This window comes from Ursus americanus, chromosome 7 (genome assembly GCF_024610735.1).
Source record: "Ursus americanus isolate L20-20 chromosome 7, mUrsAme1.1.p, whole genome shotgun sequence".
NCBI classification, from domain to species: Eukaryota; Metazoa; Chordata; class Mammalia; order Carnivora; family Ursidae; genus Ursus; species Ursus americanus.
In genome coordinates this window covers 78,435,598-78,450,610 of record NC_142133.1, presented here as the reverse complement: position 1 = coordinate 78,450,610, position 15,013 = coordinate 78,435,598, and the positions used below count along the sequence as shown (strand labels likewise).

General features: G+C 40.3%; 1 protein-coding gene across 8 annotated transcripts in view; it reads right to left on the bottom strand.

Annotated features, from left to right (window-relative positions):
- Positions 1-15,013, bottom strand: part of NOL10 (nucleolar protein 10) — a 102,339-nt gene that overhangs the window by 36,157 nt on the left and 51,169 nt on the right. For all 8 annotated transcript variants that reach the window (XR_015725346.1, XR_015725347.1, XR_015725348.1 and 5 more), the window contains 4 exons: positions 7,797-7,923; positions 5,745-5,824; positions 5,459-5,557; positions 3,712-3,801 (listed from right to left, as the gene is read on the bottom strand). Coding sequence is in view for 2 of the 8 variants with exons in the window: in XM_045775962.2 (XP_045631918.1) it covers positions 3,712-3,801; positions 5,459-5,557; positions 5,745-5,824; positions 7,797-7,923 (396 nt within the window). In the remaining 6 variants the exon portion in view is untranslated. The remainder of the gene's footprint in view (positions 1-3,711; positions 3,802-5,458; positions 5,558-5,744; positions 5,825-7,796; positions 7,924-15,013) is intronic.

Sequence of the window (15,013 nt, the reverse complement as noted above, 5' to 3'; positions counted from 1 at the left end):
ATTCATAGCCCCAGCAAGGTAAGTGCTGCACGCTGACTGTCCCAAGCTGCAGAACTTATCAGGAGGGAAGGTCATCAAAAGATGAAAGATGGGGGCGCCTGGGTGGCACAGTGGTTAAGCGTCTGCCTTCGGCTCAGGGCGTGATCCCGGTGTTATGGGATCGAGCCCCACATCAGGCTCCTCCGCTATGAGCCTGCTTCTTCCTCTCCCACTTCCCCTGCTGTGTTCCCTCTCTCACTGGCTGTCTCTATCTCTGTCAAATAAATAAATAAAATCTTTAAAAAAAAAAAAAGATGAAAGATGATTGGCCTGACATTTTAAAGCCAAGAAGGAGCATTATAGGCAGTATTAAGAGACTTGGAGCTTTACACCAAAATAATCCGCTAAAAGGGCCAAAGTGTTTGTCTCAGGACAGGTGAAAATGGCGAGGGTGGGGGCAGGAGAGAAGGACAGAGGGACAGCCAACTTTCCTAACAAACCCTGGAGAAACATTTAGTTTTTAAAACCACGTGTTTAAAACTGTAATAAAAGCCAAAAACAATCTTTAATTGGTACTAAAAAACATTAAAAAGAGTATTTGGCATGTTGAAACTGATCTGATCCAACCCAGTGTCTATGCATGGCTCTATCTTTTCCCTAGAGAGATGAATTATTACTTTAAAATATACTCTTAATGGTATCCAATAAACCCGCAGGCTAAGACATCTCTCCATGCATGGCCCAGGCGAGAGTACACTCGGCCTGGAGATGCTGTGCAGGACCACACGCGACTGAGCTGAATCCAAGAGAAGGACGTTCATACAAGACTCAAGACTCCAAGGCAGCAATGAAGAACTGGTAGAAGAGGCCAAGAGCCAGGAAATGACACTTGTAAGAAAAATGGCTCAAACCCTTTCAAACCCAGTGAATCACCAGTGTGCCATGCCTCTCCAAGATGCCCGTGCACACAGGAGTGCAATACGGATTCGGTGCAAGAGTGAATGCATCAGCTCTTAATTAGAATTAATACCACCAAATGTCTAAGTTTGAATAAAGTCCAGATAATGCTCTTTGACATTAGAGAGTGGGTCTGTTCGCACTGCAGGCCCAGCATCAGTACTGAACAGAATAAACCTTATTACACTTCAATGATGTTACTAAAGTGGCAGCAATATTCGGGAACAGATTTCACTGTCTGCCTCCAAGAAACTCCAGTTGGGGCCAAAGCAGAACTAAACCATACTGGCTTTCACATCAGAAGTCATCAGAGCTATTAAAGCTCTTAGGGTTTGAAGAACTGAGTTCAAAAGCAAGACTAACGAACTGCTGATAGATGGGACAATTCTTTCAAGTATTCTTTACATTGTGAAGGGTTCTTTCCTTAATCCGTGAGTGATTTTTAAAGTCTTCATTTTACTTAGATAACAATGTTAAAAAATAAATCATATAAACTTTGTCTAATAACAGCCTGAGATTTCTAAAAAAACTTTAAGTATTGTTGGAAAGAAACCGAGCTCTGATGACAGGCCCGGAATTGGGACAGCAAGCTACCAAAAAGCAAATCAGGGACACATTTTACAAATACCACTTTGTAGCAGAATTTTATCAGGGGACATAGCTTTTACAAAGATAGCACTTCCAGCTTCCAGGAGCCAAAGAGACAATGCTGTTTGATGAAAGAAGATAAGAATTTTGAAAGCTGTTCCTCCCAGTACTGCAGAAGCAGGACGTAGCCTGATGGAAGATTCTTTACAGGATGACCCATCAACGTTCTGACAAAAACTTTCAAATGCTCAATCATGATTTTTCCCATTGACTACTAAGATCACTTTGTGCATTTTCAGCTCACACAGTCATTTTTACCGGCCTGCACCCTGTGCACAGGGAGGGCCATCTGTGTTAGAAACCTTCTCTGGCTGTCCCTAACCCCAGTGAAAGTCTGCAAAAGAAAGGGGATGGGAGGCGAGGGCAGGATACCTTTCCCACATCTTCATAAACATCAGGGCCTTTTTAAAAGGCTCCTGAACTGGGTACACCATACTGCACAAGAATCGAAGTTACAATTTAAGTGTCTTACGCTCTGTACTATTAAGGTATGTATCATTATAGGTGAGGACTCATAAGCATAAAACGTAGATGGGAATGCGTACGTCTGCATCCTACACCAGCCCACACTCGTCCCCCTGAAGCTTTAGGGCATGTAATCCAAAGACTGCTTCCATTTAACTGTAAAACGACATTATGAAGTTGAAAAGTGACCTCCCTAACATCCTCAGGTTGGGCTAACAAGAAAACCAAGGTGAACACTCTGAGAGTCCACACAGCAGGAAGCACCGCCGTTCAAGCACTTTACCATCGAATCCCTGCACACACTTAATGCCCTGATGTGAATTAATTAGGAGGGGCCACAGACACAGCACCTGGATATAAATGTATGTAATATGTTTAAGTAATTGTTTCCATGTTGGTACACTATTCACATAAGGAAAATGGAAACAAAAAAGTCATCTATGGATTTACTTAAGAGAGGCTTCTAAAATCAAGATTTAAGTAATACATTAAAAACCCTACTAGACCAGGATGGGAAGATGCAGCCAGGACGAGGAGGCAGAGGGCAGTGAGTGGTGTGTACTCCACTGAGAAATCACAGCACTCCAAGAACACCCCTCTCTGGTCCTATCTTTGCATGTGATAGAAGAAAAAACTATGCCCCAGTAACGCCCAAGTCACCGAGCAAGAAGCTAGTGAGAAACATGCCCCTTCAGCTGCAGTCCTCAGGCGTTAGGGAAGGGAGAGGAACAAAAATAAACACACAAAGAGCTGGCTTATCTCACACTCACTTACCTGGTTAGAAACCAGCAAGAGAACAGAGAAAGAATAAACAAGCAAACAAAAATCTCCTGCGAGCATAACACAGCTGGCCCGAAGTTCCAGGGTCAGGCCCTTCACAGCAGTCGGGGCCTTCGGGCTCCTGAGAGAGCGGATCTTTATAACTCATTTGAGTGAAGAGCCAGGCCTGATGACCTGCCTGCCTGCTCGTCTAAGCAGATGATGAGAAGTCCTCGCTTACGTGGGAAAAGTAGAAAAATCTCCCCATCTTGATAATATCAGCGACATGAAACACTAACCCTTACTTATTTCATGACTGATCTTCATCCATTTCATATTAGTAAAGGAAGGTAAGAAGCAGTTACACATAAGTGTGCATACGCCTGATAACGTCAAGTCTAAACAAAAATTAATTACTTCTGGAATTATAAACAGATCTAGTCAGAACAAAGAAAAACAATAAAAAATTTAAATATTTAACAACAAAAGGATTAAATAAATTATACATCCTTAAGCAATACATGCAGCTCTCAAAAGTATTTATGAAGAATATTTAATGAAATGGGAAACCACTTGTGTTATTTATACGACCAGGATAACTATCTTATATATACAATATTATCTCACTGTTATAGCTCCCAAATTTAAGAGAAATGAAACAGGAAGGAAATTCACTAACATATTAATGATGCCTTTCTCTAGGTAGAATTAAATAAGTCACACTCTTCATGTTCTTTTCTATTTTCCAAACTTCGCATATTGAACATATACTATCCCATAAGCAAGAAGGGAAAAAAAGCTACATGTATTTTTCAAGAAGAAAGAAAAAAGATAATTGTAAGTTACTACTAAGAAAATATAGAAACAATTTATCAATGTCTTCACTGCCTTATAAAATCTTACCTTAACTTTCTTTTTCCAGGTAGATTTTTGCTTCTCCTCCTCTTCCTCAATTAATTTAAGTGCCAGTTCTTTGTTAACTTTTGGCAATTTCTAGCAGAAGAAAAAAAAAGGTGCATTAAATACCTACATTTTAGCTTTAAAAGTTAATAGTTCTGTAAGGAGTATAATTTCACAAACAGGAAATTTCTTACTTACTTATTTTTTAAGTAGGCTCCATGCCCAGCATGGAGCCCAATGCAGGGCCTGAACCCATAACCCTGAGATCAAGACCCTAAGCTGAGATCAAGAGTCAGACGCTTCACTAACTGAGCTACCCAGGCGCCCCTCCAATTCTTATTTTGGAAATTTCATTATCCCCAGAGGAGGAAATAATGTGGACACACGTGATGTTATCAGGTGGGCGCGATGGGACGAAAACCTCAGCTGGGAGTACCTGCCCTCACCCAACCTCTTTCCTGGCGTACTGACAAGCGAGCTGGGAGAAGCTGTGTTTAACTGCTCTTGTAGCCACTGGCTGGGGTTCAGGGAACCCCTGCAATGCTTCTTATAACGGTAAATGCACTATTCGCTGCTCCTGAAACAGCAAATTTCTACGGGGAAATTCTAGATGTGAGTCTGACAACTCTCGGGAAAAAGTTGTGAGCTCTTTATTGTCCTTTTCCACTTAGTGCTTTATGTTCCACTGTGAAATACAACTTCGGCAAGTAATGCAAAGAATGGGACAAAAGTACTCCACATCCTAGTCTCCCCCTTGCCAACACACACACATTCAACACTCCTCGAAAACTTCACAAATAATCTGCAAAAAGGGAAAACCAGTCACTAGTCTTTGGTACTGTGTGTGCATAGATGTATATTTACGGGTATAAATATATGTATACGTACATATTTATGTACGTGTGTATCTATTTATTGCCAATGTCCAGTTAGAAATGAGTGTGTCACCTGGTAGTGAGGCATAACCCAGTGGGGCTGCCAGGGAGACCGGGAGGCAGAGGGGACTTGGCTTCCCTGTCTGCCTGTCATTGGGCCGGCAGTGCAAGTCAACAAACAGTTCTTCACCCTGGCAGCAAACTGTGGTTCCAGCAGAGAGTGGGATTCCAGAGAGCGGTTTTTTGACACTTCCAGGAGCAGACTCACTCTAACCCCAGGACGCCAGCACCAGCTGCAGTCTCCCCAGAGGCCCAGATCCTCAGGGCCGCCTCCTCCGTGCTGCCCAGCCCTGAGGTGCCCCCTGCTTCCTGCAGCCACGCCTCTCCATCGCTGTCCTTATGGTTTTTGCCTCAGTTCACTAACACCTGGCTAACAATTCTTTACATTAAATTCTATTAATAGAATTAGGTGATCTGATTCCTTGCTGGACCCTGACCTAGTCTAATGACCAGGACCCAAGCACACAGCCTCAGATACTGCCAAATGTCAGAAAGAAATGGGGATTATCAAGGTCTCAACACTTCAAACATTGAAAACCCATCCGAAAATTCCGTCACATTTTCTTAGAAGAGCCGGACGATCAGTCCCTCTGGCATTATTTCCCACAAAATCATTGCCATAGAATCTATCATGTTCAAACTGTAAAGAGTATCCTCCCTCATGACCAATAAAATAGATCAAAACTATTAGTAAAAGATGTAAACGAAAAATGGGAAAACAAAGAAATAGATGGCAGGTTTCTTAGGAATAACACAAAAAATGAAAATGTAGTATTTTCTGGTAAACTCAATAGTGAGTAGAGCACAATATCTACCTTTAACTGAACTCTCTGTGCACGGGTTTCTTCTATTTTCTGTCGGATCTTATCTTTCCTGTATTCTTCATAAGCAAATGGATTTACCATCAATTTCACCTTTTCAAAGTGGAAAAAAAAAGTTCAAAAATAAAAGTCATATTTAATAGCATGTTTCATCGATACCATGACTATTCTGCCAAACAGGCAGATCTCTTATAAATCATAAACATGTTCTGCAAAATGCAAGTAAATAGAGAAGAAATGGCTCATTAATCACCTAAAATAAGTGTACTCTTCTATTTACCTTGTGATAGAGTCTTATATCCATGAAAAATCCATGCATATATGCCCGGAGGAAAGGTGACCCGATGAGATGTGTGAGCCCTGGAGGGAATTAATCAGGAAAGAGCAGGTCCTTATGAAATCTTGATTACAATTAAACCATTTTTTTGGATTATAGTAAGATTTCACTTCTGATTTGTATTTGATTATAAGATTTCACTTTGGAGTAAAACTATAAGGACTAGAACCACTAGTATTCACAAAGTACGGAGAAAATCTACTTTAAGCAGCATCACCCTCTTCTTTTATATGTCATATTAAGCATGAAAATGATGAAAAAGTCCTTATGAACTATGAAAGACTGGCAAAGAAGGATTCTTTATACTAGTTGTTTTCAGATTTTTGGATTTTATGAACCAGTTCAATTTAAAAAATAATCCTGGCATCAAACAGTGACTTGCCAACTTTACACCGCCAGGTAGGAACAGTGGTGGTGGTGGGGGGGCGGCATTATGTCCCATAATTTCCAAACACAAAGCGTGCTATCACAATAATGTAGGAAGGGCATATTCTTTCCCATTATTAGTCTCATTTTATAGATGAGACAACCAAGGCTTAATGAGGTTCAGTAAACTGGCCAAGTCATGCAGATACAAAGCAGCAGATGTGGGACGTGCACCTGTCAGTCTCCCCCTGACGCCCATGGTGTTAGCCATGGCGCGCTCTGTCCAGCCTTCTAGCACTAGTAATATTCCATGAAACATGTTTTGGGAAATACCATGCTTTATAACTGCCTTTCTCACCCAAAATAAACACAGTAAAAGAGACTAAACGAGCACCCAAAATGAACTAAACACAGTATTTTTAAAAACCCTGCAAAATAGCAATGACTTTCACCCTCTGATTTAAGAATGGAGGTGAGTGTGACACAGCATAGTGTAAAAGTTACACCGGAGACATTCAGGAAGGCGCGTCAGTAGGAAGATCCCACTTCACTGTATTTCATCCTGGCATCATTTTTAAAAGGCCGACGGCAAGTCTTTTCTCTTTAAACTTTAAAATGTAAAGCGCTGTTCTGGTGTAAGTGGTAGAAAATGCATTCTGCCTGGATTAACTGCTATGAAATAAAGGTCAAGGACCTCTCAGTTTATTTACGACATGATTCTATTTTCTTTTAACATTCAGCTGCTGCCGTGTATCTGTCTGTCCCACAGACAGCTAGGTTGCCTGGACTCCTGGAGAAGGGTCCCCAGGGTTTGCCCACTCTCCACCATTTCCTGCGCAGCCTTTCTCCAACGACAGAACTAGATCGGCAAAATCTCCCCTCCTTATCCTACAGAGTAGCACCGTCACCTGAGACACATGCACTCTTCCCCTGGGGCGGGGCGGCCGAGGTGAAGCGCAGGCGCGCTGGGCGTAAACCCCAACCCTCAGGTTCATGACTCAAGTCCTTGGCAAGTTAGTGTCACCTTTTAGTGCCTCAGTTTCCTTATCTATAAAATGGCATCATAATCATATCCACTACACCGAGTGGGGAGAATTAAGAGTGGTATGTAAACATTCAGAATATTACCTGGCACGTGATAAGCCCCACAAGTGTTGGCTGCTGGTAAAAGGCATTTCTTGGTCTGTGACCTTTAAGCCTAAAGTAACTATAAGGTTCTACATATCTGAGGATTCAGTCGGGTTCCTAAGTTTTGGATGGGGTCTTCTATAAGCAAACTAAAAAAGGGAGCCAGAAATCATTTATGTGCAGTCTCTGGGATATTTCCAAAACGTTATACTCAAACAGTCCTTGAAGAAAATCATCGCTTTCTTGACATTTTTTCTATACATAGCTAGTATGCTAAAGAAAATTATTCCTCATTTAAGATACAAAAAAGCTTCAGTAGGTTGAATTGATCAACCTTTTCTCTAAGCAGAGATTACAAACTTGAAAATATGCATACCAAGTTTAATATCTGAGTTGGCAGAAAGAAAAGATTTGGAAAATCAGATAAATGTGACTCGACTACCTCTAACGTTCAACACTCAACCCCCAAATAACTTTTTAAAATTTTACAATTTTTTTTACCTAAATTTTCAAGGTCTTTCTTGGTGACAAATTTGTAATCATCGTAAACCGTGCTTTCAGGATTCTCTTCTAATTCTTCTGTCAAGTTGTCCAGGAACGAACACCACCTGGGAGCAGGACCCAAAACCTACCGGTGTTGATCAAAAGGTCAGCACACATGAAAGGTCAGTACATTCTCACCACATCAACTAAGAGTTAGTTATTTTACACCAGATTTTCTTAAATATAGTTTAAAAATCCTTGTTCCTATCAGAAGTATCAAAAAATAACTGCAATATGCATGATCAACAAGTATATAATGGAAGAAAATAAAGTAGGAAAAATTTAGGCCTGCAAAGGAAAAATCTGTCTGGGATGCAAAGATATTAATGAATATTCTTACATTAGCACTATCAAAATACAAATAATTCAGGTACTTAAAACAACATCCATTTATCTATCACTTCTTTTCTTCAAAAGATTACTAAAATCTATAAAAGCACATTTGGTATAAAAGATTTTTTTTTTTAATTTGCTATTCGTGACAAACGGAAGTCTAAAATGAGAATCACCTTCTTTTTAGGGGTTTTCAACTAATTACTTGATAATTATATGCTTACGTGGTCCACTTCATTTAATTCATTAAAAATTAAAATTCTGTATATAGAATCCTTCAGACTTGAACTAAAAGGTCGCCAGGACCCCCAAGTTAGTGAGAAATAAAAGCTGAACAGAATTTATGACTAATAAAATAGGAAGAGTGCAGTCTGTAATCCAGCTACTTCCATAAAATACCGTGGCTGCTTTTTACTTTTTTGCTGTTGATACACATCTCTTCCAGGTCTCACCCACCGAGGTCAAAGCTTATCCCAGAGGAAGCAATGCTGCTCAGCAGGAGGGCCATGTGGCCGAAAGCCTCCCTGAACTGCAGGCTTTCACAAGGAACAGCCCGGGCTCTGACAAAATGGAACTTCCCATGACTGCTTCCCTGTCTATTGTGATAGTAATCAAACAGGAGAAAAACAAAAATCATAATGGAAATTATTAAATCCAGCTTAAACCTTTTGGGGAAGGGAGGTGGGAGGAAGAGAGTTGTAACAAAGAAAAAAGGTGCCAAACACCATCTCCCATCAAAAACAGGTAAATGTCAGACATGGCCATATTAATGCAGTATTATTGTGCCTGATTAGAAGGGGTGATTCCCCCCGCCCCCTGACTCCAAAGCCTATGGCACTCAGGGACATGAAAAACCATGCTTAGGGGCACCTGGGTGGCTCAGTCGGTTAAGCGTCTGCCTTCGGCTCAGGTCATGATCCCAGGGTCCCCCGATCGAGACCCACGTCCGGCTCCCTGCTCAACAGGAGCAGGCTTTTTTCTCCCTCTCCTCCCTGCTTGCACTCACTCTTGCTTTCTCCGTCACTATCTGTCTCTCTCAAATAAAAAATACAAAAATAAAAAATAAAAAAATTTAAAAAACAAACTATGCTTAAAGAGCATAAAAGGAGTCCTAGCAAGAAGTTTCATATAAGCATCATCTATGCAATTATTTTGAAGTAAAGGTTCTGGTGCACCAAATACCTCCCCATAAAACTACTGGATATGAGAACACTTTATGGTGAAAGTCAGACCATTCTGCCTCCTGGGCGAGGGGGACAGGCGAGGGGGCGATGGGGACCAAAAGACCTCGTAATGAGGCAGTTTCACTTTGAAAAACCTTCAATCAGCGATAAACCACTGGCCTCAAAGACAAGAAGAAGATTATACTATGTTTACTGACTTTTCTTGGGGGCGAAGAGCAGGAATGTCAAAATATCAGGCCGGATCCGAACGGACTTTTCCAGAAGTCCTTTTTTACAATGTTCCACAACATTCGTCTTGATTAGTTAACTGGATTCTAATGGAATTGTTTTAAACTGCCTCTCAGGGGACAGGTCTGGTTACGGTAAATAAACTCCGCAATCAAATTCATGGCCATTAAATTTTACAGGAGGAAATATTTCCATCAAAAACAAAATGAAATCTAGTGGGTTGATTTTATTAATCACATTTCCCTAGTTCCTCTTCAGGGAAAAAAAAGAAACATCAGAACAACCATAACAAAGTCGAAATTACTGATTGAACTGGCATTAAACTGCAGGTTTTATCTACATTCCAGCTTTCCTCCAAGGTTGCAAAAGCGGTGGTCGGCTTAACCAATGAGGAGGGTGTAACCCCACGCACAGCTCTCTGAGGTACCTATAATGACCACAACATTAATTAATGTGTAAAAAGTCCTTGTTGTCCTCACTCATAAAATATGTTAAACCTTCAATTAGTCCTTAAAAATATGTTAATTTACTTCCTAAATTCCAGGCTTTACAACTTGAAGAAAGCATCCTTTCTAACCACTGGAATACGATTACTACTCTATCGAAAACTCCTAGGTTTCCTGTATCATCATTATATTGCTATATTCTGTACTTCAGCCACAACTGAGTATTGTTCCTTTATCTACATTTTTATGTACCTTAGGAGTTTTGTTTGTTTCGGAAAATTAGTGGAGACTGTTCTATTTTAAACTTCTATTATCTATTAATGAACTTCTACTTTTAATTTATAAGAATTTCCTGAAGCCACAGGTCAGCACAGCAGTGAACTGGAAACTGATTCAACCACCTGCTATGAAGGGATCCCGTGGGCCCTTCGGCAACTTTAATGACCATCATACCAACCAATCTAGATGGAAACAGGTGGTCCTCCCAAATGGGAAAGAAGCTTTATCACATTGCCCGGGGAAGGCCTCAACTCCAATGCAGCCAAGTACCTGCTTGCTCTCATCCACTTGAACAGAGGAACCAATTTTAAAATACATGAAAACACATGCTATGTGCCCGAGATCATCTGCCTCTATGGCTACAAACTACCTTTAAGACGTTACTTATACAGGCTTAATTTTAAGACCCAAAGTTCTCGTATATTCCAGTAGTGGACAGAAATGACAGAATGGGGAGAAAAGAGCATGAATATTAAAATTCTCCTGGAGTCCACAGAAGAGGATGGCCCTCCCACCACTCTACTTTTGAAACCACTGTGCCACAGCCAGAGCTGGGCTGGGGCAGAGATAAAGACTGAAGATTTACTAAAGGGATGGCTTTTAACAGATCACGGACAGTTAAAATAGCAACAGTGAGGTATTATTTGTATTATTAGAGACAAAGAACTAAACCACTAAGTCGGTATAAATCTCATTTCTTCCACTTACTTTAATGCTACTGAACACAACCGAATAATCTCATTATCTTCCTACCATTAATATATGAAAATAACAAACAGCAGTTAAATTTGAAATTATTATTTTTTATTTCAAGTTTTTATTTAAATTCCAGTTAGTTAACATACAGCGTAATGTTAGTTTCAGGTGTATGATATAGTAATTCAACACTTCATACATCACCCGGTGCTCATCACAACAAGGGCACTCCCTCCTCAATCCATCACACATCTGGCCCATCTCCCCTGCTCCACCACCCTCCTCTCTGGTAACCATCAGTTTGTTCGCTGTAGTTAAGTGTCTGTTTCTTGGTTTCCCTCTCTCTTTCCCCCGCCCCATGTTCACCTGTTTTGTTTCTTATATTCCACATATGAGTGAAATCCTATGGTATTTGTCTTTTTCTGACTGACATTTTGCTTCCCATAATACACTCTAGCTCATCCGCACTGTTGCAAATGGCAAGACTTCATTCTTTTTGATAGCTAAGTAATAATATTTCATTGTGAATATACATGCACCACACCTCTTTATCCATTCATCAGTTGATGGACATATGAGCTCTTTCCATAACTGGCTATTGTTGGTAATGCTGCTTTTAACATCGGGGTGCATGTGTCCCTTCAAATCGGTACTTTTGTATCCTCTGGGTAAATAACTAGTAGTACAATTGCTGGATCCCAGGGTGGTTCTATTTTTAACTTTTTTGAGGCAATTCCATACTGTTTTCCAGAGTGGCTGCACCAGTTTGCATTCCCACCAACGTGTAAGAGGGTTCCCCTTTCTCTGCATCCTTGCCAACACCTGTTGTTCCCTCTGTTGTTAATTTTAGCCACTCTGACAGGTGTGAGGTACTATCTCATTGTGGTTATGATTTGTATTTCCCTGAAATTATTATCTTGAATTTTTAGTGCCTTAAAAAAAACTTTAGCAACTAAGAAAATTCTTAATTACTCCATTTGGTAGAACTCTATCAACAGACAATAAATAACTTTGAACGAAAATGGGTTTGTAAGCTGGGAAACTTCAACTGATACTAGCACGCACAGAAGTATATACTGTATTCAAGTACAAACGGTTCACTTGTAAAAATATCCTCTTACAAAATTTTCAGAATGCATTGTGGCATAGTGTGAAGTAGGATATCTTTTTAATGATAACTGGAGAAAGAACCATGACAATATAAGAGAGCATAACATCACATGGAGAAATGACCTGAGTATATTCCCTTAAGTTTGGGGAATAAAACTAGCTCCATTAAATATCAGGAAGTAGATTTTAATTCAATTTTTATTCATCAAGTATTCACTGAGTTCCAGGCTTATTAAGTTCCACTTTACAAAAACAGGTAGCAAAACGAAACCCAACAGGAAAGGAGATTCACATATAATGATACTTCTGTGGTATCTATCTGATTCCTAATTTCCTCAGCTTCATTGATTCATTCAAAAGGTTCACTAAGCATTTATCAAAAGCTAAGTGCCAAATGTCAAATATATGTAAAAAGCGTTTGGAAAACAATGAAGTACGATATAAATGTGACTAGCGTCATAGCAGACAGATTTTAAAATGGTGCCGGGCAGCCAAAACAGCTTTTAAGGAGACATCTGCACTAGGCCTTGAAAAATTCGAAACTTAATTGCCACACTAAATATTTAGAATTTAATGCTAGCAAAATTAATGTATATTTTACTCATTATTAATTATACAGAAGATGCTTGGCTAGAAGAATTATCGATTTACCCTTTAGTGATCTTCTACTCCTCGAAACTCAACTTAAACTTGACGTTATAATGACACCGCTGGATAAGAACTACACTTACAAGCAACAATGGACGGCGAGAATATAAAATTATTTTACTATCTAGCAACCAAGTAAATTATCTATTATTCTGTTACAGAACTATTTTCAGGACATTCTAAAGTAGATATAAATATCTACTTCTGGAACTAGAGCAATAATAAAAACAGTATCAAGAGCAGCAAAAGTAATCATCACAGTAGTAAACCGACTCTAAGGGGGGGGGAGTTTCATCCCCCTGAAGAATTAAGTCGCGTCCAGCCAGAAATCTGTTATTCTTACCATGAGGCCATAACTCTTTACCAGAAACTACTGGGCCCAGAAAGAACTTGAAATTCAAATTTTTTGTGCATTTTATGAAGGCAACATATTATATAAAATCTTCGGTGAGGTCTGGTCAGTGGTCCATACTCAAACATGTAACTATTTCCGCAGCACAAGCCTACACACATTCACACCAGCGATTTGGGATAAGTAAAGACTGAAAAGAGCTTCATCACTACATGGCAGGTCTGAGTCTCAATGAAGCAAGTCAAGTCAGGTTTTCCCACCAATGAATTATTAAAACAATTTCAGGGCTTTCTGGATTTCAGAACTGCAGACTGAAGATAATGGAGGTATATTATACTGTAAACATCACTGACCACTATGATGATGATTAATTTTTCTCACTGCATATAGCCTGTATCTCTAGTGGCAGAATGGGATTTTGCCAACTAAGACCAACTGTTCAATACATACACCCAAAGGAAAATTTCCTTTCGAACTTCTCCTCCCTTATTGGTTGAAAAGCACCACGAGCACCAGCATGTACTTTCAAATTCTGACAGCTGGGGCTTAATAATAACCGATCACAAGCCTGAAACAAGAGACGCAGCTGGGTGAGCCGAGGGAGTGGCCATGCACTTAGGCGTGTAATTGCATCTGCAACGTGATGAGCTGCCTAATTGCACACCCAAGTTCACATGCATTTGCGTGAGTAACTGTGAGTCATTTAAAGGTACTCCTAGCACTTTGTTTTCTCATTCCTAAAAATCAGATTAGCAAAGGCGCAATTTAATTTCAACATTTTAAAAGGTTTATTTCAAAAAGGAGTGAAATTACTATCGACCATGATTTCAATTTTGATTTGGTTTTTGAAAAAGCAGTTTTAGACATTGAAATGAAATGATAAGAAAATAAGACCAAGCGGAAAAAATGCTCCTGCCACTGTCTCACAATGATCCAATCAAACCATAGTTAATCTATGCAAGGCTCTGTGAGCTCAAATAAGCACAAGATGGAATGCCTATACTCCAGGTTCTGGGGGAGACGGGATGCCTCAAGCAAACATCTAAATACAAAATTAAAACAACCGTAACAACCACTGAGATTTCAGTTAATAAAGGCACACTAACTGTATGTTTTTATCTCTTCTCCCTCCCAAGCCTACTCGAAATTCATAGTCCATCAATATAAAAAGGTATTAACCTCCAAAGACGAAAAGAACAAAAGAAGAAAATGCAGTAGTTGAGGGATTTAACATGGTGAAAGGCAGGAGTCTGCAGAAAAAGGAGAGAAGATTCTTCCCTGGAGCCCTCGAGACCCAGGACTTCGGGGCTCCATTCATCTGGGAAACCGGGCCTGAATGGAGGGGAGGTGATAGAGACAATGAACACCTAAGTTCCCACCACCCTTTAGAAGACCAGAGGATAACTCTCCAGAGAAAGTGAACAGGGCAAGAGACAGGATACCTATCACAGGTGACTTGCACCGTGCGGCTGAAATTAGCACAGGGAATTGGCGGCCTGCGTGTCCAGAAGCGGGACCTCCCCCAACCCCTTCCTTTTCTCATCTTCCAGAGTACCAAAAGCCACGGATGTGTTGCTGTGCTTCCACTCCTGCCAGCCTAAAACCCCAGTGTTCCCATAAGGAAGTGGGGGGGGGGGTCTTCTCTGCAGGAAATGAAAGATCCCCCGAAGGCAGATGCTGATCTCTGAGAATCCCCCAACAGTCATTAGCTGAACAGTCAGCACGAAAACTGCCGTGGACAAGACTACTGCGTACAAAGAGCCTCCAGCTGGTATCTTAGTGCCTCATTCTGAAATAAGAATAGACGGCTGAAGAACACCATTCATTTATTCAACAAACAGTTACTGTCAGACACGGATGCAGCAGTGAGTAAAACAAACGAGAATCTCTACCTTTAAA